At 35.4% G+C, this 24,142-nt stretch overlaps 1 protein-coding gene across 2 annotated transcripts in view; it reads right to left on the reverse strand.

Moving 5' to 3' along the window:
• Positions 1-24,142, reverse strand: part of LOC149775866 (TBCC domain-containing protein 1-like) — a 76,219-nt gene that overhangs the window by 22,581 nt on the left and 29,496 nt on the right. For both annotated transcript variants that reach the window (XM_089942958.1, XM_089942959.1), the window contains exons 6-11: positions 23,475-23,583; positions 21,043-21,106; positions 14,728-14,803; positions 10,637-10,730; positions 6,683-6,749; positions 1,288-1,408 (exon numbers count right to left, since the gene is read on the reverse strand). In XM_089942958.1, the coding sequence (XP_089799084.1) occupies positions 1,288-1,408; positions 6,683-6,749; positions 10,637-10,730; positions 14,728-14,803; positions 21,043-21,106; positions 23,475-23,583 (531 nt within the window). The remainder of the gene's footprint in view (positions 1-1,287; positions 1,409-6,682; positions 6,750-10,636; positions 10,731-14,727; positions 14,804-21,042; positions 21,107-23,474; positions 23,584-24,142) is intronic.

Genomic DNA, 24,142 nt, shown 5'->3' on the forward strand with positions numbered 1-24,142 from the left:
CCCTCTTTGACCATATAATTAAGTTCACCCTCACAAAGTACTGATAGATTTAGCCCATGTTTTCTGGCTTTAAGACTGCAGTGCACACCAAAATTTGTCTATGTAAAAGATTTACAATAAACCAAACAATGACATACTGATCAGATGACATAAGGTACATGTCAAAACTCATTCAACATTTATTTGTTTGTTTTATTTGCTGTATGACTTTTACCTCTTGTTACAACTTTAGTTACTGCTCATTTTCTTTAATAATCCCTTTCTTTCTCTGAAACTTTTTCTTTTCAAACAACCAAAGATTTAATTAACTGCTTAATCACTCATTTCTGCATATTCACTTTTTAAGGAACTGAGTTTCTTACCTCATATACAACCTCAAAAAATATGCTAAACTATGGATGTTAGTGACCATATGTCAAAAATCTGCAGAAAACAGCACAAGCATATAAATTTCCATCACTAAATAACATTGTTTATATGGAAATGAATTGCCATATGAACATTATAATAACAGTCACTAGCACCAACATCCAGAGTTTCATCTTGAAGTATAAACAAATGAATGTCAGATGAAAGTAACTGCACTGTATCTGGATTTACTGATCCACCATGAGCCTAACTGTACTATATTTGGCTTTCCTGACCCACCATGTGCCTAAATGAACTATATTTGGATTTAATGACCTGCCATGAGCCTAGGTGTAATGTATTTGGACATACTGGCCTGCCATGGGCCTAAGTGTACTGTATTTGGACATACTGGCCTGCCATGGGCCTAAGAGTACTGTATTTGGATTTCCTGTCCTGCGATGAATATAACTTAACTGCATTTGGATTTACTGACCTGCCATGGGCCTAACTTAACTGCATTTGGATTTACTGACCTGCCATTGGCCTAACTTAACTGCATTTGGATTTACTGACCTGCCATGGGCCTAACTGAACTGTATTTTGGATTTACTGATCTGCCATGGGCTTAATTTGTACTGTATTTGGAATTTACTGACTTCCCATGGCCTAACTGTACTTTATTTGGCTTTCTTGACCTACCATGGGCCCAACTGAACTGTATTTGCATTTAATGACCTGCCACTGGCCTAAATGAACTGTATTTGAACTGACCAACCTGCCATGCACCTAACTGTACTGTATTTGGATTTAATGACCTGACATCAGCCTAACTGTACTGTATTTGGCTTTCCTGTCCTGCCATGGGCCTAACTGTACTGTATTTGGATTTACTGACATACCATGGGCCTAAAATCTACTCAATTTGGATTTACTAACCTGCCATAGGCCAGGACAACCTTCTCCCACTGGCAATGCAGGCTGATATGCCAAAAGGATTCTGGACCAGGCAGTCTTTGATCCATGTTTGGAACAACCTCAAAGAAAAAGTTTTTTTCATCTGAAAATATATTTTAAAAAATTAAGCTGTCAATAAAAGAATTTGCAGCCCACAATATAGTTTGATAAACCATATGTAAATCACATTTACATATTTAAGGTGATTACAATCACCATTTCTTGTATACTCACTTATAATCATCATATGGTTTTATTCTTACTAAGACAAGAATGCACGTATATCCAACTCACATAAACAAGAATACATGTAGAGCAAACACACAAACAAGAATTCATGTAGAGCAAACACACAAACAAGAATTCATGTAGAGCAAACACTCACACAAACAAAAATTCATGTAGAGCCAACACTCACACAAACAAAAGTACCATGAATGGTACACTGTACTGTGTTTAAGAGTCCTCTGCGTGGTCATCTTAATGACTTTGGATTTGTATTTTTTTTTAAACGTAGCTTTAACCATTTTTCCGTCATATTGCTACGATGTCTGCAGTGTGGCAGTTTATAGTGATGTCTAGCACTGGGCCATCATGCTGCAGACATGTAGCATGATGTCCCACCCAGTCACATTATCATGACACCAGGCCAACCAGTCCTAACACTAACCTCTTAATGCTGAGCGCCAAGTGAGGCAGCTGTTAGTATCATTTTTGTAAGTCTTTGGTATGACTCAGCCAGGGATTGAACCCACTACCTTCCACAGCCGAGGCGGATGCTCTAACCACTAGGCCACTGGAGCGGTCCATCTTAATGACATGGTTGACTCAAAGTAGTATTGACCAAAAGTTTTCAATGGTCAAGGTATACAATCTTCAATCTTTTCCCACCGTCTTTTACCATGGCGGTATCATTATACTATCACTTTAGTCCACTAAGCTTTAGAACCTGCCACTATCTTATCTGCTTGTGAAATGATGCCATGCCACCTGCTCTCCTTATAAAATTAATCTGTTTAAAAAAACATCCTGCCAGTAAATTCAAAGCCGTACTACTCAAATGACACATGTGCTTACTTCTTCTTGGGTATTTAATTACGATAATTCAACCTTTTGATGCAGGCTTCAAATTTGCACTGACATAGTCATGTGATTGCCCAATGATGATGGAGTCTGCTGGTTGTGTTATATTATATACTTTTTAGTTTATTCTGGGATCACATAGGTCTTCAGCAATGTCGCAAACTTGGATTGTTTTTCCTTATTGGCTGCAAAACATACCATGTGGCTTTTTTATTTATTGGCGACATTGTTGGCTGTTTAATTTTTTATATAGAACCATTGGTTTGGAGTGCAGAAATTCAGAGGCCCCATGAAAGGAAGCCGCAAACTGAATATGAAATACAATGAAATTTATCTATTGTTACATAAACAAATTCTTTGTCCATACTGACAAACCATCTAAACAGTGCACTGTTATATCATAATCCGCTTATCTTGACATCTAGCATGAGTTCTGTATGTTCTGAAATATCCGCTTTTTTGTTGTTGACATTTCTGGTAACGGAGAACAACCGGATGAGGCATTATCTCATAATCTATCTTTCATCGGATTTCCGGCCGCTCACTAGTAATTAATATATTTACAAAGGCTGACATTTGTATGTGGATGGTAAGTAAAATTCCTCTTCTTTTCACTCAGAATTAAATCCTTCAGAAAACTCATGTTTTCTGTAATAATCCCTGTCATCAGAACGCCTGCGTCTCTATCATCCGTTGGCTCTTTGTTAATTTTCAGACACATGCATGGAAGGCAGCATCACGCTGCAACCACAAATGTAAAAAGAAAAAAAAAATACATCTTACATATTAGTTTATTCAGTAGGCATGGAGGGACAGTAACTAGAATAGTCTAAACAATGGCCAATTCCTTTTTAAAAATGTATCCAGATAAAATAGTTTTCTGAAATTTCAAAGGAAACAGATCAACTTTGAAGTACCAACTGTTATGAAAACATACTCAGCAAATGGAAAAAATACCAGTCTCAATCATGCAATACAATTATTTGATGTTGCTGGCACAATAAGAAATGGGCATTCGTTTGGTTCTCCAAAGCTGTCCTTTAGCAGTGACTTCAATAGCGCATGCACCCTTCATCAAAGAAAGCCGACTACAATCTTTCAACAACAGCAAAGAACTTTTCTTCAAAGGATGTCAATACCAAACTGAAATAAAAGTGATGGAATCTGATGGCTTTTTGCATTTTCCAATGTGACTGGAACACGTTAACTGTGCTGTGAAAGTTTCCTTTTCGTAGGGAAAAAGTTTATGCTTATGAACGCTACCAACGGCAGCTTAAAATGCAAACTAACTTTTACCGACTTGGAACGTACTTTAAAGTAAATGTGTTTCATCCATCGTTACGTGATTGTGTTATGTTTTTCTACTGAATTCAGACCAATATGACCTGTTACAAAATTAATGAATATTTTAAAGCTGGTGTGCAAATTTTCGATGGAATCACTTGTATTGTGGATTCAATGTATATGATGAGGTTCACAGGTGAGTACACGGTGTTGATACTCTAGTCATGCTACACGGTGTTGATACTCTAGTCATGCTATACATTAGACATTTATATATAAACAGGATTCACATATATGTACCAATTCATGGTTCTCTAAATAAAGTAAACTATTATATTATGTCTTCTCTGTTTTCAGTACAGGTGTATTACTCATTTAATATGCATCAATTTAAGATGGTAACTGTGCCAATGAAGCATGTTTTTTACTGTCCACATTTATTAACCCCCCACCCCCACCCCCACAATTTTTTTTTTGTTGGGGTGTACATTTTCTTCAACTAACTGACTTGGTTGCATATAACACGGTTCGGTATATAACGTGGTTGGTTTTTATGGCTCCCAACTACCGTATTATAGCAGGGTCACTTTATGTGTGTGTGTATATATATATATATATATATATATATATATATATATATATATATATATATATATATATATATAATTTCCATTATCAGCTTAAAAAGTTACACAGTTTACCAAATTGGAAAAAATGGACACACCACCTTCAAAAACAAGTAAAATTACTCAGCACCCAGGTAGCCCTATGTCGACCTGGCCTTGAAGATCAATGACTGATGTCACCAATGATGATTCTGATTCATATAGCATGATTTGCCCCAAAAATTAGCTAAAGATTTGAAGCATGGGGCTCAACAATGAATGGAAGACTTCATGTCTCGTGTCCTTGGCTGGATATTGCTGGATCATATGGTAAGTTTTCCATATTGCTAAAGTTTGGCTCAGATCTAGTTTGTTACCAATTGATGAAATGATGTGGGTGGGGGACAAATCCTCAGGCACTATAACAAATGTAATATTGTTGTTTTTTTTAAAGTAGTGCCAGTAGTTGTAGTTGTGATTGCCATTTTATTATTTTCCAGAAATTGTGTTAAGGAATGAAAGTTGCACATAGTATATTCTAAGCGTAAAATCATTTAATCAGTAAAACTTAACTGTGTGCTGCCCTATTATATTCTAATTTCTCAACTCTTTTTTCTCTATCACAGTAAGAAAAGAGGCAGTTTTCATCTTCCAACGTGTACCTGTTTTGAAAACATCTCACAAAAAAGTGCTGGATTATTCCTTCATTTGTATCTAAAATATTTTACCAACAATAAACATGTAGTCTGTAACTGGAATTTGTACATTACAAATTAAATGGTGATATTTTTATACATTGACAGACAACTTTCAGGAACATGCAAAGTTGGATAAAGTGAATGGTTCATGTCATAATTTAAGGCAACTCTTGATGAATATGAAGAACGTAATGTCATTAAGATAGTAATTGGAAAGAAATTGCCTTTCTTGAACAATATTTTAGCACTCTGACATTAATTCAATGAATAAATTAAACAATGTCAAACACACTGATATAATGCTCTGAATGTAAAGGAATATATATTTTCTTAGTAAATGCTGTCATGATTCTTTGAAAACATATCATTATCTAGACTAATGAAGAATTTGTCCCTGGTAATTGACTTAGGATTCAGGTATTTTTGTATCTTTTTGTAGGTTAAGAAATTTTACATTCCATTGTTTATATATCATTGATATTAATATTTTCACTTTATATTTAAAACATGCATTTTAAAAATTATATGATGACACTAACAGATGCTTGCCCTGATGTTATAAAACATTTCTGGAAAGATCACTATCTTAAACTTAATTTATTGTGTAGAAACCGTTATCTTTTTATAAGACTCACTATGACCATGAGCTCTGACATTAAGATTCCAAAATCTATAGGTGTCATTCTGATCTTCAGTGCAAACCACCCACAAGTTTGGTCAAGAAACTTAAAACAGAACAAAATGTTTGTATAAAAACACTAACATTGACCCTGATCTCTTATCTTCCTGAAGCAAAATGAACAGACCTCTTCCTTAAGTGCAAGCTCTCCACATCCAGACAAAGACTGTGGGCTAGAACTTAAGTTATTATGTGCAAAACCCTTTTTCTTATTCAGTCACACTAACCTTGACCTTTAACCTCATGACCCCCAAACTAATAAGCTTCTTTTTTTCCCCAAAGCACAAGGTATCCACAGACTTTGGTGAAAATAAAATAAAGTGAACTTAAGATTTTTGCAGAAACCATTTCCCTTATTTCAGCCACAGTGACCTTGAACATTCAGTTTTTGACCCCAAAACTGTCAGGCTTTCTCCTTACTATAGTGCAAGCCACTGCAAAGCTTGATCCAGGTCTGTGACACAGAACAAATGTCACTGTGCAGAAACCATATGTCTTCTTTCAGTCATGATGACCTTCACCTAAGACCTTTTTTGGCCATTCCCTTCCCGATATGCTTCTTTATTAACCTAAGTACAAGCCATCCAGAGTTTGGTAAAAACAGAAGGTGTAAAACTAAGGTTATTGACTGGTAAAGGTTACAGACCAACATGCAGAAGGACATATATATGTACATAACCTTGTCATAACATTATATTCTCTACCATTTGGTGGGCATAAAAAACTTTATCAAACACCACTGACATGAGACAAAAGTTAGTTTTACCTACAAGTACAGTCTGTCACTTGTTTTTTCTCTTCTTCTCTTGTCACATGTAAATGGTCCTGGGAATTTCAAGAAATATAATTAGAGTGACTTATTTTCAAGGAAGCTTACATATTTTGAAAACAGCAAGTCATTCTTTCAAAGGGTGATGACTTTTAAGGAAAACTGGACTTCTAATATTTTTAGTTTTGCTGTGTGTTTGGATTAAACAGGGTTTCAAGTAGGTAGGTAGGTAGGAAGGACATATAACCAATAAACATACCTTGGAATATCCACTCCTGTGTTGTAGAGTTTGCAGTGTGGCAATGTCCTGAAGTGGCATCAGTGTTCTGCAAAAAATGAAATATTATCAAAATATGTACAAAACATTATAGGCTGTATAATTCACATGGCCTATATACAGCTTGTAATCCGAATGTGAAATGGAAATGCTATGCACATAACATTACAGGGGGTGTAACTCACATGGCCTATATATACAGCTTGTAATCCAAATGTGAAATGGAAATGCTATGCACATAACATTGTGGGGTGTGTAACTCACATAGCCTATATACAGCTTGTAATCCGAATGTGAAATGGAAATGCTATGCACATAACATTATGGGGTGTGTAACTCACATGGCCTATATACAGCATGTAATCTGAATGAGAAATGGAAATGCTATGCACATAAAATTACAGGGTGTGTAACTCACATGGCCTATATACAGCTTGTAATCCGAATGTGAAATGCTATGCACATAACATTAAAGGCTGTATAACTCTCTTGGTCTATATATAGTTTGTAATCTAAATATAAAATGGTATGCACATAACGTTATAGGGTGTATAACTCACATAGTCTATAACTTGTAGCCTGTAGAGGGGTGAAAATAAACTTGAATTTGCAAATAACCTACCAAAGTATTAAGAAAGAAGGTAATTATGTCAAATAACCTACCAAAGAGTTGAGAAGGAAGGTAATTATGCAAAATAACATATCAAAACACTGAGAAGGAATGTAATTATGTCAAATAATCCAAGTATTCAGATGGATGGTAACAGTCCCTAATAACCTACCAAAATATTAAAAAGGATGGTAATTATTCCAAATAATTGACCAAAGTATTGAGGAGGAATGTAATTATGCCAAATAACCTAGCAAAGTAATGAGTTTGTAACTTTGCCAAATAATCCAACTAAATAATCAGAATAAAGGTAAGTATACCAAACAGCCTACCAAAGTATTCAGTAAGAGGGTAATTATGCCAAATACAAACCAAAGTATTCACTAGGAGGGTAAGTATGCCAATAACAAACCAAAGTATTTAGTAGGAGGGTATGTATGCCAATAACAAACCAAAGTATTCAGTAAGAGGGTAAGTATGCCAATAACAAACCAAAGTATTCATTAGGAGGGTAGGTATGCCAATAACAAACCCAAGTATTCAGTAGGAGGGTAAGTATGCCAATAACAAACCAAAGTATTCAGTAGGAGGGTAAGTATGCCAATAAAAAACCAAAGTATTCAGTAGAAGGGTAAGTATACCAATAACAAACCAAAGTATTGAGAAGGAAGAATTATGTCTAATAACCTAACACAGTATTCAAAAAGAAGGTTATTATATCAAATAACCTATGAAAGTACACCACTCCCTTGATAACTCGCACCCTGATAACTCGTGAACCCGCTTATAACATAGTGTCAGGCATGGCTCCCATTTTTTAAACCCGAAAATACCTGCAAAATTTATCCCTATTTGTTGAACTTGAAGAAAATTGTGATCAAAATTGGAAACGGAATTTTTTTTGTATTGCTCGTTTTATCGTTGAATACGGTAGATAGGACCTAGAAATTTTAATCAACACTATGAAATATCAAACTTAAAAATAGTTCATACAATTTTTTTCATTTTCTTTCCAAACAACATTCCTAGTACACTGCAATTAACGATATGTAGGGAAATTTCGATCAATAAAAATGTCACTTATGCCGAGTGGAGGCAGTACTTTAATAAATAAAAACAAATTAAATAATTTTTTTATCAATTTAAATTTGTATTCTGGTTCCATCTTTTAGTTCCTTTTAAGTGTAGTCATCATAATGTAATGTGTCCTTTTGTAATTAAATGTAAAATGTGTCAATCTACCCTAACAGCTATGTCCGCGAGCATTTCTCTGAGAACCTAATTAAGTGCCGCCCGTGTTTTGATAACTGACTTGCGGAAGTATTTGTTGTATTGTTGCACCGAATTAAAAGCTGGCCTCCTTTGTATTATCACATTAATTATGTCTTTTGAATTAAAAAAAAGGAGGTGGAATAAAAGAAAAGTTAAAAGGCACAAAAGTCGGACTAACTTAAAATCTAGCGGCCTCGGTCGTATGTCGGGTGAACTCACTTCATTTGATCAATCGAACACTGTAATAAATGTTATTGTGTATGTAACAGAAACTTCCTTAAATTAACCGACTCTTTCATAACTGTGATCAAAGATAACAAAGCAGCCAAGCGAAATGAATACTAAGTAAATAATAGAGCTTGATTTCACAGATACAGACCATTTGTGAGCAAGTGAGTTTCAGAGAATTCTTGAACTGGCATTTAGACATATCCTCAGGGATGATAAGAAATTTCATTATTACTTCTACTGAAATCAAGACATTAACATTGTACTAACTGAACAATAAAAAAAATTGAGTTTCGATGTAGACGTGTCACGAAATAAATGTCGCGCATTTTTGGAGAAAAAAAAGGAATCTTGTTTGGTGGTGTATCAACAGTTAGTCTAGTTCCCAAATTATGGCCTTCCGATTTGGCAAGATACTAATAAACACCACTACGGGAACCAGACTCATGAAGAAAACAAAAAGCAGTGGCGTAATACACAGATTTTTCGCGTACACGTGATGGTTGTTCAAACCAGTTGGAATGATCTTTCATGTTGGATATTTTGAAACAAGACACTGTGAATCCTGCATTTTCCCCAATCCAGCAGTACATGGAATAGTGTCCTCTGTCCAGTACACAGAACATTTTCCCCTATTAAATACATGGTACAGAGTTAAAATCATTATAAAAGAATACTAACAATTGGCTTTAGGACCAATTTAGGAATCCATATCTCTGATTTTTGGTAATCAGAGATAATTCAGAACTGCATGGTTTAAGCCTGTTTTGTTTTATTACCTTGAGTTTTATTATGGAAATGCCATCTTCACATGTTATAGTGGCAGACTCACAACAGTTTTATCACATAGACAATGACTTAAGGTACTAATATTTGTCCTAAGTACTTTCTTTTGATGTGCCTAACATACCATATATATATATATATATATATATATATACACATGCTTATTAAGTCAAGTCCATCTGCAAACAACACAGATCTGATGTGCCATCATATAATGTGCAGGCAAATCAAGGTCTATGTTGGCTTGTTCTTTTGATGACTCCAAACAACTGCATAGACCCATATCTGCTGTCTGCAGATGCAAGGGAGTATATATGGTAATGTTTCTCAATTTATATTAAAATATCAATTAAGAAAACCAGACTCTCAAAATGTTTCATTTCATGCATCAATCAATGCATAAATTAACACTATCTTTTTCTCCATAAAGCTGTTACAAGTGCTCCAATATAGACCGATCTACTGAAAGAAGTCTTTAACATTTGTCATAATAATGAAATAAAAGTAACATACATAAGCCTGTACATATTTAAAAAGTAAATTCTTTTCATCTGTCATAATAAAGAAAGGCAAGGAGGGATCTGACCTTCCAACTTCAAAGCTGCCAACTAACTTTTGTGGAAATCTCTGTAATAAATTTCACTACATTAAGACAATTTATAAATATGCAGATATAAGTCTAAGAAAACATAAAACAAAGCAAAGATAAACACACAAAAGCATGCACACATGCAAAATGATATAGAGGATACACAAATGCATGCTAATGGATACAAGCAGAGGACACACAAATTCATGCACATATTCAGAAGGATACGGTGATATTTTTTCATTATTTTGTCTTGCTTTCAACACATGATTTTAGCCCTAATTTGAATCTGTGGTTGAAATGTTTGCAAAGTTAGACTTCTACTTCGTAACATGGACAGCTTAATTACACCACAAATTAATATTATTTTACAAGAACTGTTTCACATGGTATACTATCTTAGATTTATTTCATTGAGCACAAGGACCTGTAGCTCAATGATAAAACTTACTTGCATCTATCCATGGAACCAGCAAGAAGAAAGCCAAGTGCCTCAACTGCCAAATGGGACAGGCTCACATCGCCAGGATAGCCACCATCATTATCTATCAAGGTAGAAAACATTAACATGAATGACAACAGAAATTCAAATATATCAAAGTATGTGACAAAACACAGAAATTTACAGAAACATATACATGTAAAAATTAAACATTTTGTCTGGTTGGAAAAAAAGATGACTTTACTTTCCAACTCTAAATTAAAATTTCAATTTCAAATGAATGTTGATCTAAATCCCTGTAGTCATCCGAAGGAATTACTATCAATAAAAATGCACAAATCAACTCATCAATCAGTTGATTTCTTGTGTGCAAGTCTAAAAATAGATTTTTTAATGATTGTGTAAGTTAAGGAACATTAAGTAAACAATGTAACAGGATAGTATAAGAAAGAGGCTAAAGTGGGAATGATATTGCTCCCCTGGATAACGTAACAGCTGGCCATTTCTCTAAGCAGGCTTATGTAGTACTGAAGGAACACAAAACAGGTAAAATATCTATTAGACTTTATATTATGTTGCTTCATCTATTTTATGACATCGTTATAAAAATGTTTCAAAGATAAATGCATAATTAATATGCAATCTCTTGCTCATGATCAACATCATCCAAGAGCTTGATGATAAAGAGATATAAAGAGGTAATATGCTCATTCAGATACAAGGCATGTCAATAAGGTAATATGCTCAATCAGATACAAGGCATGTCATTAAGGTAATATGCTCAATCAGATACAAGGCATGTCATTAAGGTAATAAGCTCAATCAGATACAAGGCATGTAATTAAGGTAATATGCTCAATCAGATACAAGGCATGTCATTAAGGTAATATGCTCAATCAGATACAAGGCATGTCATTAAGGTAATAAGCTCAATCAGATACAAGGCATGTCATTAAGGTAATATGCTCAATCAGATACAAGGCATGTCAATAAGGTAATATGCTCAATCAGATACAAGGCATGTCATTAAGGTATCATGCTCATTCAGATACAAGGCATGTCATTATGGTAATATGCTCAATCAGAAACAAGGCATGTCAATAAGGTAATATGCTCAATCAGATACAAGGCATGTAATTAAGGTAATATGCTCAATCAGATACAAGGCATGTCATTAAGGTAATATGCTCAATCAGATACAAGGCATGTCATTAAGGTAATATGCTCAATCAGATACAAGGCATGTAATTAAGGTAATATGCTCAATCAGAAACAAGGCATGTCAATAAGGTAATATGCTCAATCAGATACAAGGCATGTAATTAAGGTATCATGCTCATTCAGATACAAGGCATGTCATTAAGGTAATATGCTCAATCAAATACAAGGTATGTCATTAAGGTCAAATAAAAAAATATGTGCTTCAAGTTGCACTAGTTTGAAACGTAGGCAGGTCATTTTTTTTGTTGGCTCAATACTGCCTATATTTGAAGTTTGATCAAAATCTGATCAAAAATATGGCTTCAAGAGTGGCAATAATTTCAGCCAATCAGATGCAAGATCACCTCATTAATATGCATGGATCCTGTCCACTTGTGATGTCCAAGTTCTTGATGATACAAGCTCTTATTCCAATTTTTGTCAAAATCAGATCAGAATCATGGCTTCTAGATAATAAGCTTGAAGATCACATCATTAATATGCACAGATAGATCTTGAACATATCCAGATTGTTCAAGTTCTTGATAATATAAGTATACATTCCAAGTCTGGTGAAAATGATAAAAACATTTGACCATCAGACTGATCACAAGGTCAGCCCATCAGATGCAATATTACCTCAATAATATGTGTGGACCTCACTCCTTCCTAATCCATCCAAGATTGATGTAAATCAAATCAGAAATGTGGCTTCATTGGAGCAAGAACCTCAGTCAATCATATGCAAGATCACCTAATTAGCATGCACTGATCTCACTCATTATAAAGCTTGAAGATATAAAAATATTTTCCATGTTTGATCACAAAAAGATCTGAAATGATTCCAGAGTGGCAACAAACTCATCCAATCAATTGTGAGATCACACTTCACAAGTATGCACAGATCTCACACATTATTTTAATAATATAAGCATAAATACCCAGTTTGATCTGAATCAGATCAGAAACATGGCCTTCAGTGTGGCAATAAGGTCAACCCATCAGATGCAAGTTCACCTCATTATATGTGGCAATTCATGTCAGGGGGCATTGAAATAGTAATTGCAACATCTCATATAATTCAACTCAAAAATCTGGAACTTAAAATCACTGTATCGGCATGAATCATATTCTTTCTAGAATGTCAAACTTCCAAGGCATAATACTAAAAATGGTTTCCAATTAGCACCAGTGATGAAGAAAAGAATGTGTAATGATATAAGAAAAAAAATTGATTTTGTAATATTTAACAAACGTCTCTTTTCTAGTGGTTTTTTAAATTAACTACAAGTATTTAAACCTCTGTTGGTCTTATCATTTGGTTGAAGGTGATCTACATGTATGATACATAGAAGTAAAGATGTCAGCAGGTATCTAGGTACCTTCCAATTGACAAGAACCCAGGTAATAAAATAAGCCATCAGGTTCCCATTTAGTTCATGTAAGAAAAAATGTTTCCAAGTTCAGACCATAGAATATATGTGGCAATGTCTGGAGTGAGCTAGACACAAAATAATGAATATAGTTCGAATCGTGTGTCATGTTACTATTGACTGCTCAACATTTATCCTTCATAGACCTCCATCTAATGATCTTATATTGTCAACATATGTGACCATTTGGTCATGCACATCAAATAGTCTCCTTATTTTTTATTTACAGTTCTTGAATTTTAAACCATTTGCCACAGACTCATTATATTTTGATACTCACTAAGGTAGTGGACCAGTCTATATTTTTTAAAAATGGAACCAGATATAAAGTGAAATGGGCTTTATCAATATCACTCTTGGATGTTATGTGACTGAAAAATGTTAGAGGAGAGAGATTTTGTTAAACTGAAGAACATGTTACATCAGGAAAAGAACAAATCGATAGTCCTTTAGAAACTTTGAAAGAGGAATTCAACAGTGATGTAACATAGCATTCAAAATTTGTGGACTTGACTTCACAATCATTCAGCTAAAGTTAGGCATGTATACTAGTTAAACTGAGTGTTGTGCATAAATAATCTATCAATTTGTTTTTTCTCTGTATTCTCATACTAATCTATACAGATTCATCCAATTTGTGACAAGAATTTTAACTGTGGATCCAGGTAAGTAGCAAATATAAATATACCTTTTTTTATACAGTTTTCTGTGATTGTGGCATATAATATACTGATTGCTCTTTTCATCCTCAGATTACACCTTTTTGTCACTTGTACCAATCTGGCACTGCAGTATAGATGAGACAATTCAGGCACAACAATATAAATGGGACCATCGGACACAAAGTATAGATGGGACCAATCTGGCACACCAGTATAGATGGGACCAATCTGGCACAGCAGTAGAGATGGAATTATTCAGACACAGCAGTGTACACCTTGTTCTGCCTTGCTGGTGGAAGCATGCAGGATTAAGAAGCAATTATGATCCATGCTCTGGGCAGTTTGACACTTTCCTTACAAAATTTTACCATTCTATCCTTATTTTGTCAGATTAGGAATTTAAAATTATTCAATTTTACAACTGTGATGTTGAATACAAGAACAAGAACAAAATTTATGTTCGTAACTCTCATAATTATGAATGTTTAATGGAAGCATTTTGCAATAGGTAAAAATATTGTTACAGCCTGGTATATATGTTTTCAATCAACAGGAAATCAATAATATATCCATACTTTATTTCTTTAAGCCATTTTACATCCATGTATGGATTGTCCTCAGGTACATTATGCTTTCAAAGTATTTTTTAAAAATTCATATACAATACCTACATAAAAGTATCATGTATGAATATATAAAAGTTCATATATAACCCAATAAAAGATGATGAAGCTTACATAACAATGATGTCAACTTGTTTAGTTATAATAAAAAAGGACACTAAAAAGAATGCACATCATCATACCTGGTTCCATTAGCAGATCCAGAATCTCATGAAGGTTGTTCTGTACAAACACCATATGACTGTGGTCGTCAAGGCTCTAAATAGGAAAAGAGATCAATACAAGTGTTCTCCATAACCTTTTGTGAACAGTGCAATACTGAATGTTACCTTAATGTTACCTGAGTGCTATCTTAATGTTATCTGAGTGCTACCTTAATGTTACCTGACTGTTAGCTTAATGTTCAGGCTCAGCTAACATGTGTACATGAGACAGCTCGCCAGAAGCTTCTTGTGGGTTGATGATTCTTCCCAGGGTTCTTTCTGCACCAGTTATACTGGCTGCCATGTATAGCCTATCTTGTGCTGAAAAATGGTGTTAAACCCTACTACAACAATAACAACCTAATGTTATATAAGTGTTACCTTAATGTAACATGAATTCAACCTTACAGTTACGCAAACACATAAAATTATGAAACTAAGTCTTCAAAATAAAAGATCAAAACCCTTATCAGAGTCTGACGATGAACCATGTAGTGTGGAGTCATTTCCATGCTTCATGGTCATACAGTCAAAAGATGCCACGAAACCGCTTGCCGCACTATCTCCATTTGTCATCGAAAAGACTATCACAGGATCGATTGGCACACCTAAAAGTGTTAAAAAGTTGAAATCAGGTTGTCTTCTTATTGAGTGTGAGCGACGAGGTCAATCAGACAATATCAGGAAAATGAAAACGTTCTTTGATATCCCAGTAACCTCATTCGCTCACACCACACTGAATACGTCCAAAGGCGTGATTCGCTGCCGTGACTTGGCTGGAGTCACCGACGCTGACATCATCGAAGGAATGAAAGATGAAGGTGTCACTGCAGTCCGACGAATACGTATTAAACGTAATAACAATCTGCAGGACACCAACACCATTGTACTCACCTTCAACAGGCCAACTGTACCCAAAGTGGTAAAAGTTGGCTTTTTGCAAGTAAAGGTAGAGATTTACATTCCCAACCCCCTTCGGTGTTATAAGTGTCAAAAATACGGCCATCACGAAGACCGCTGCTCCAAGAGCCAAATATGTGGCCGATGCGGAGACAATGCTCATCAGGAATCTGATTGTAGAGCAACTCCGCATTGTGTCAACTGCGGAAAAGAGCACCACGCAAATTCCAAGGATTGCGATACCTGGAAACAGGAGAAGGAAATTCAGAGGGTAAAATACCAAAATCATATTCCCTATCCAGAAGCCAGAAAAATTGTACAGGCAAAAACAGCCCATCCTGGCCCATCCTTCTCCACTGTAGTGAAGAGCAATCCTAAAACAACGAAGGACGCTCAAACACAAACAGAAGCACCCGATTCAACACCAAATTCAAACACCCCCCATTACCAAGCACAGAAAAACACGGCATCTACTCAGACTACATTTAATAATACCCAACCACCTAAATCACCAAAGAATAAAAAATCTCACGGAAACAGGCAACAAAAGGGGTCAGATGACCCCATCAAACTTTATAACAGGTTTGGAGACATCGAGAGCATGGATGCAGAAGAATCTGCTCCATGCGCCCAAGGGAACTCCAGACCTACAAACAAAAAATTCACCCCCGTACTTCCTCCAGAGAAATAACAAAACAAATTCCGTCTGCGAAAGGTCTAACCTAGCTCCACAATCTTTAATTTAAATTTATAATGAAAAACACTATCATACAATGGAATTGTCGAGGACTTAAAGCAAATTACAATGATATTCTCCTGCTTTTAAACGAACATGATCCTGCGGTACTATGCCTTCAAGAAACCTTCTTGAAAGATACAGACAATATCACATTTAAAAACTACTCCCTGTTTAACACCTGCTCTCCAAATGTTGACAGGGCATCAGGAGGAGTTTCTGTTATTGTGAACAACAGAGCTCCTCATAGTTTCATTACTTTAAACACCAATTTACAAGCCATTGCTGTAAGCGTCACTCTACATCGAGTGATTACATTTTGCTCTATTTATTTACCACCAAACACTAACCTAGTACCAAACGAACTCGATAATCTTGTTCAACAGCTTCCCGCACCCTTTGTTTTACTCGGGGATTTTAATGCCCATAACATTTTATGGGGATCGAATCATGTAAGTGACAGAGGTCACAAAGTTGAAGACTTTATTTCTAGACACGATCTGTGTCTATATAATACCAAAACACCTACATATTTACACCCAGGCACGGGTACATACACATGCATCGATTTGACAATTTGTTCTCCTTCGCCGCTTTTGGACTATGAATGGAAGGTCGCTGATGACCTTCACAGCAGCGATCACTTCCCAATCTCCCTTGTAAATCATAACTCTACAATTGATGAAGTAATTCCACAATGGAATTTAAAGAAGGCCGACTGGGCCAAATTCGAAACACTCTGTAAAACCAGGCTGAATGAGGATACAGTTTTCAATGTTAACGACCCCATTCAGCATTTTACATCTATTTTAACCGACATTGCAGAAGAATCTATCCCCAAGTCCTCAGCAAACTGTAAAAGAACCCTAAAACCTTGGCTCACTAAGGAATGTAAGGAAGCCATACGGCAACGCCGAGAAGCCTTGAAAAAATTTAACAATCATCCCACGCCCGAGAATTTAAGTAAATATCGTATTCTCCGGGCCAAAGCTCGCCGCACAATCAAAGAAAGTAAACGAGCATCATGGATGAAATATGTTTCCTCTTTAAACTCTCGTTCCTCAATTAAGAAAGTTTGGGACACGATCCGAAAAAGAAACGGAAAGAGAAAACACAATTCTTTCCGACATCTAAAAGTGAACAATAACAATCTTAGCTCAAAACGTGACATAGCAAATGTTCTTGCTGATACATTCTCTAAAAATTCGTCATCATCTAATTATTCCGAAGCCTTCCAAAAATTGAAAACTCAAAAAGAAAAGTCACGTTTAAAATTTACATCCAACAACTCGGAAAGCTACAACCAGCTGTTTTCACTATCAGAACTTATGGAGGCTTTAGACAAGGCCCATGATACTTCCGCTGGGCCTGACAAAATACATTACCAGTTTTTAAAACATCTTCCAGAATCATCTTTAACATCTCTTTTAAAACTCTTCAATGATTTATGGATTACTGGTAACCTACCTAAAATATGGAAAGAAGCAACAGTAATACCATTTCCCAAACCCGGTAAAGATAGTGAAGATCCTACCAACTATCGACCTATTGCACTCACAAGCTGCATGTGCAAAACAATGGAACGAATGATCAATTCTCGGCTTGTATGGTACCTGGAAACTAACAATTTAATATCTCCTTTCCAAAGTGGCTTTCGTTATGGACGGAGCACCAACGATCATCTGGTTAGACTAGAAACATTCATTCGCGATGCATTTATCAAGAAAGAACATTTAGTAGCGGTTTTCTTTGATTTAGAAAAGGCCTATGACACAACATGGAAGTACGGGATACTAAAAGACCTGCACGATCTAGGTCTAAAAGGCCGTCTGCCCTCTTTCATATCCAACTTCCTCTCCGACAGAGAATTCAAGGTACGAGTGGGCTGTACTCTCTCAGATTTGCACGAGCAAGAGATGGGTGTGCCCCAGGGCAGTATTTTATCTGTGACACTTTTCAATATCAAAATTAATAACATCACCAAGTGTTTGACTCCTGGTGTGGATTGCTCACTATATGTTGATGATTTTCTCATATGTTATCGGTCAAAGCACATGCATACAATTGAAAGACAACTACAGCAAAATATCAACAAGATTCAAAATTGGTCTAGTACGAACGGTTTCAAATTCTCAAAATCAAAAACGGTATGTATGCATTTCTGTCAATTACGACGACACCACGATGAACCTAAACTCACGCTGGACGGAACACCTATTCCAGTTGTTGAGGAAACAAAATTTTTGGGTATTATCTTTGACAGAAAACTGACCTTTATTCCACACCTAAAAAACTTGAAAGCCAAATGCTTAAAAGCACTTGACCTACTTAAAGTAGTAGCACACACTGACTGGGGTGCTGATAGAAAAGTCATCCTGAATTTATATAGAACGTTTATTCGCTCCAAACTAGACTATGGTTGCGTTGTGTACGGTTCTGCCAGAAAATCGTATCTTAAAATGCTTGATCCAATTCATCATCAGGGAATAAGACTGGCTCTGGGAGCATTTAAAACATCCCCGTGTGAAAGCCTTCTAGCTGAGGCGAATGAACCACCGTTATCGCATCGTAGAGAAATGCTTTCAGCACAGTATGCTCTCAAATTAAAATCAAACCCTCTGAATCCTGCTTTTTCGGCTGTTTTTCAACCCAAATACAAAACTTTATACGAAAATAAACCAAACGCCATACCTTCCTTTGGCATTAGAATATCATCCAGCCTTGACACTACAAATATAGATCTTTCAAAAATTCAGAAAACATCCATCTCCGAAACACCACCCTGGCTAATTAAACAACCAAAAGTACGTTTTACGCTACACGATGGAAAAAAATCCGAAACAAACCCTTCTATCTTCCACAACTCTTACCATGAACTCCTCACCGAATTTAAAAACTACACGAGAATTTACACTGATGGATCAAAGGATGAGGAAAAGGCTGCTGCAGCCTTTGTTTGTGGAAATCACACAACGCAAGTTCGCTTACCAAATGGAGCATCAATTTTTACAGCCGAAATCAGAGCAATAGACCTTGCTCTGCAACATATAGAAAAGAATCGTATTTCAAACTGTATCATCTTCTCCGACTCGCTATCAGTACTTCAGTCACTACACAATAGAAAACTGGAGAACCCATTATTGAAAAACATACTCGTAAAAAATACCGAGCTGAGTGTCTCCCACAATATAATATACTGTAGGTTACCTAGCCACATTGGTATTAAAGGTATCGAAAAAGCAGATCGCGCTGCTAAAATGGCCCTTTCTCAAGAACCATCTGATTTTAAAATACCATATACAGATTTTAAACCTTGTATCAGAAAGTTCTTACGTCAGAAGTGGCAGGCATCATGGAACGATGCTGTAAATAACAAACTTCATGCAATCAAACCAACTCTAGGAGAATGGACTCCTTCCTACAGAACCATTCGTAGGGAGGAGGTAGTCATTGCAAGAATCCGAATTGGTCATACTTATATCACCCACACCCACATACTAAAAGGTGAAGACCCACCAGAGTGCGTTTCTTGCAATGAACCATTCACTGTCAAGCACTTTATGATAGAGTGCTTTGACCTACAACCTACGCGCGATCGTTATTACGTTGTGCATGATATGAAAGAACTTTTTGATAATATAAACATCACTCGTATTATCGAGTTCTTGAAAGCCGTAAATATTTACTCTAAACTCTGACTTTTATGCTATCACCTTGTGCAGTTTTATGCAATATACATTCCGTCCCATTTTAATACCTATTCATCTTTTTTACATCTCCCGTTGATCGGGAAGCTTTATTTTGCACCGTTACCATCTTACCGTTTTTAATTTCAACCATTTGTTCTTTTATATCGCTGGTCGATGTAGAACCTTTTATAAGTTTTAAAAGATTATACAAGTAACACTTTGTTTGGCGCTAAATAGCCTAAGAGTGCTGATGCGCCTTTAAAAAAAAAACAATCAATCAATCAATCAATGCAATTATTATCACTGCCAACACCTTTCTGTATCTTACCTTAGATGCAGGGCTTGAAAAGTTTGTTTCCAATCAGTGGTTGAAGACCAGTGGGACCATACAATGCCCAGGTCTACATAAGCTAAGCCATGGTCCAATAGCTAAGTCTGACAGATGAAACTCAGTAAACTCATACAACAGATGCTCAGTTTTCTTGAGGCTGAGGTGAGACAAACATCTGATTGACTAAGATTAAGCTAATATTGGTGCTCTGCATACTGCATGCTAACTTTACCAATTTCCGGTTATGTATTAAGATACCAGTCTCACTATCAAATAATCAATTCTGCTTGCAAAAAGTGCACACTCAGGACTCAATTCAGAAATTATATGGATCAAATATCACATTTTTTTCAATTTTATAGAAAAACTAAGAAAATTTAAAGGAATGACAGGCTAGTTCTGGTAATCTATGACAGTTTCACAATCAAAAAGATCAGTCCTGGACCTCAGTCTGCACAAAAAAAACAGGGCCAAATAAATATTTAAATATGCACTTTAAATGTAAGTCATCTTATACTACAGTCTTTACCATTAAACATAATTCTCAGAAATTGACGTTATTTGTTGCAAAATATGCAAAAATCATGTGTAAAATGTTTGTGCTTCAAAGTACCTTCTCTGCTCTATATCTTACATACCTTATTGGAGTTTCTAGGTGTAGATCTTCCATCCAGATCTGGAGAAGATGACCTTGTGGGCCATCTGATATCAAGGTCAAGGTTTCAAAATCTTACATAATGTGAACAGAGAGATTTTCATTGACTTTTGATCAAACGTTTGTCACATGATTTAGTAAATGTGAACAGTAATAACAATAAATTTGATTATTTCTGTGGCAAAAACTGAACACTCAGATTCTGGACATTAAAAAAGTTTTCCCTTCTTGTTAGCTTACTGCAAGGTTCTTCCTTTGTTTTCAATTGAGGAGAATCACCATATCTGGTTGTGCATGCTGCTTTCACATTATCTTTCAAAGTTGCTTGCACAAATTCAGAAGTACAAGGTGTGGCAATGCAGCATGGTAACAAAAGAATGTGAAAGCAAAATCAATGAAAGTAGGTTCCTAAGTCAATTGCCAGCTGCTAGTTAGAACATTGTTCATGACTTTGATATCAGAATACAGTTCACAGAACCCAATCAAACACATAAATGCATCTTGTCTGGTTCAATTTGCAATTGACAGAAACTGTGGCCTTCTCCATTTCTGCAATTTGAATATATCTATCTATTTCTCTGAAGCTCTTCTGCCTCTTCCAAATACCCAGTGGAAGAGGAATACAGAATAAAAAATATAATAAATATATAAAAAATAAATAAATAATAAATATGTAATAAATATGGCATCCATACTCAGACTGCCACAGTTGGATGACTTCAATTATTGTCTCGTATAAATACTATAGGTCATAAAAGCCTGTAGTGGATACTAGCTTTCACTTAGCAAAATTAGATGAAAACAAAATGGCAAAATTCCAATACGGTCATAAAGGAAGAAAGTCATTTTTAGCATCATTCTCCATCATTACAACACCACTCAGGGATGTATCTGGGATAAGCCATTACACATTTATGGAAAAAAGTATAATTTATAATTGATACAGTGAAACTGAACCAATTTTAGAATGAGCCATGTATATGATACATTCAAATATGGTATTTGTTTTCCTCCGAAAGGCAATATCAAGTGATGAACAGCACATTTTCTTAAAGGCCCCTGCACTTTTCAACTGCGCCATTATTTTTCTTAATTCTGAATTACTTTACATCATAAAATAGACCATTGGCCAATCAAAAGGGTCAATTTGTTTTCTGAGCTCGGGAAATCTTGCAACTGTCATAAAAGCTATGGCAATGAAGGTTCCCATCTCTTAATATTACATCCAAAAGAGCTGTGTGCTCAATTTAATGCTTCTTCTTCTTATGTTATGTGTTTAGGCTCGAAAAAACAATAACATAAATATGAACTTATGGATTTAATAATCAAATCCAAAAATAATCCAAGAATAATTCACAAATAAAATGTTTGAAGTCCTAATACCAAAATGTTGTAATGATTTCAAGTCCTGATGAAGAATCCAAGATGGAAGACAATGAAGTATGCTGTAATCTGTAGTGTTGAGGTCTACAGTTCCTTGTAGAAACAAGAAATATCACTCCGGTTTTGGAAATCTGAATAAATTTTTATAAAAGCTGTCCTTATTCAACAATTTCATATGAGCACACGTATTATCCAGGAAAAAAATGATCTAATCCTTTTGAATCCAAGTAATTTGAAATAATTCCAAACAGCACAACACACAATGTCCAGTATAAGAGCCCAACTACTACTGAGAATATCTCTCCAAAACAATGGTTATATCGTATTCTAAAACGCAAAAAGGGGGTCACGTGATCATGTTCCAGAACCATGTCAAAATTATGTACTTGTTAAAGATCACGTACAGCCAGTGTGTCCCTTATTAAAACCAATCATTTTACTCTAAGAAGAAAAAAGAAATTGTTTACATCTTAAATTAGTAGTCTCATCATGACCTCGGCAACAACCAATCATTTAAAAAAAAATAGAACTTATTTACATGGTTGCTACTAATTTTGAATCAAGGTCAGGAGCTAGGTCAACACCTGGTGTTTACAAAACGAACAGTCAAGGTCAAACTATTTTCTGGCAAAAGTATCATCTCCAATGAATAAATTTACATTACAATAGCATGTAATGAAAATCTAAAAAAATTTAAAACTGACAAACAAACAATTAAATTCATATATATATGTATTTCATTAGATATAATTAAATCAAATATACATAATATTCTCTCCTGTTGTAGAAATCGTGCTGGTTCATTGGCTGACATACCAAATTCATGTCCAAAAGTGTGCTGAATAAGATCCTACCATCAGATCAGCCTAGGTCAGCCAATGATGTGCAAATTTTCGTATGGAACTTTACTCCTACTGCTTTAACTTAATAAACTACTGTGTAGAAGAAATCAAAATCAAAATGACCAGATATGAAGGTTTTGTTCAAAAATTACCAAATGGTAAGTCATGTTTTAACAGACTTAAAGGATACTCATCCCCAGCTACCAAGGACGCCTTTAGTGATACTTTGTGAAGTTGCTGTATGTACAGATAAAGGACAAACTTAAAGGTGACAACGGACACCTGATTCTTCATATTTTCTGAAAAGATAAGTAAAAGAACTATAACATAGCAGTATCTGCTTGTAAAACACTTGCCAAATTGTGAATAATGCAGATCCAGACCCGGCATCACAGGCAGATTAGGGTTTCAAAGTTTATTCCACTTTTGATCTGAAGCAAACTGCGTACACAGAGTGCATTATCCATTTAAATAACAACTCTGGGTCTATACTATTCCCATTTGGATTGCATGTTACAGAGGTAAATGAATTAAATGATACTGTAATACAGGTCATTTTATAGAAACCATTATTTTGAGTAAATTAGGTTGTTTCAATAATACCATATATACTCACTTATAAGACAAGTCAGACTGCAAACAACAAAGATCCTGATCTGTCGTAGAATAACACACCTGCAGATCAGGGCCTATCTTGTTTATTATCCCTAACAAGCTACACAGACCAAGATCTGCTGGTGCATTATGTGCTGGTATATATGAGTCTGTGAAGTTTACATTTGGATTCAACTTTTAAGTGCATACATATGATATCTACCTGATCATAATAGCTCAGGAGTACATATGCTGCCTCACAAA

This window comes from Sinohyriopsis cumingii, chromosome 19 (genome assembly GCF_028554795.1).
Source record: "Sinohyriopsis cumingii isolate HCF-2022 chromosome 19, ASM2855479v2, whole genome shotgun sequence".
Taxonomy (NCBI): domain Eukaryota; kingdom Metazoa; phylum Mollusca; class Bivalvia; order Unionida; family Unionidae; genus Sinohyriopsis; species Sinohyriopsis cumingii.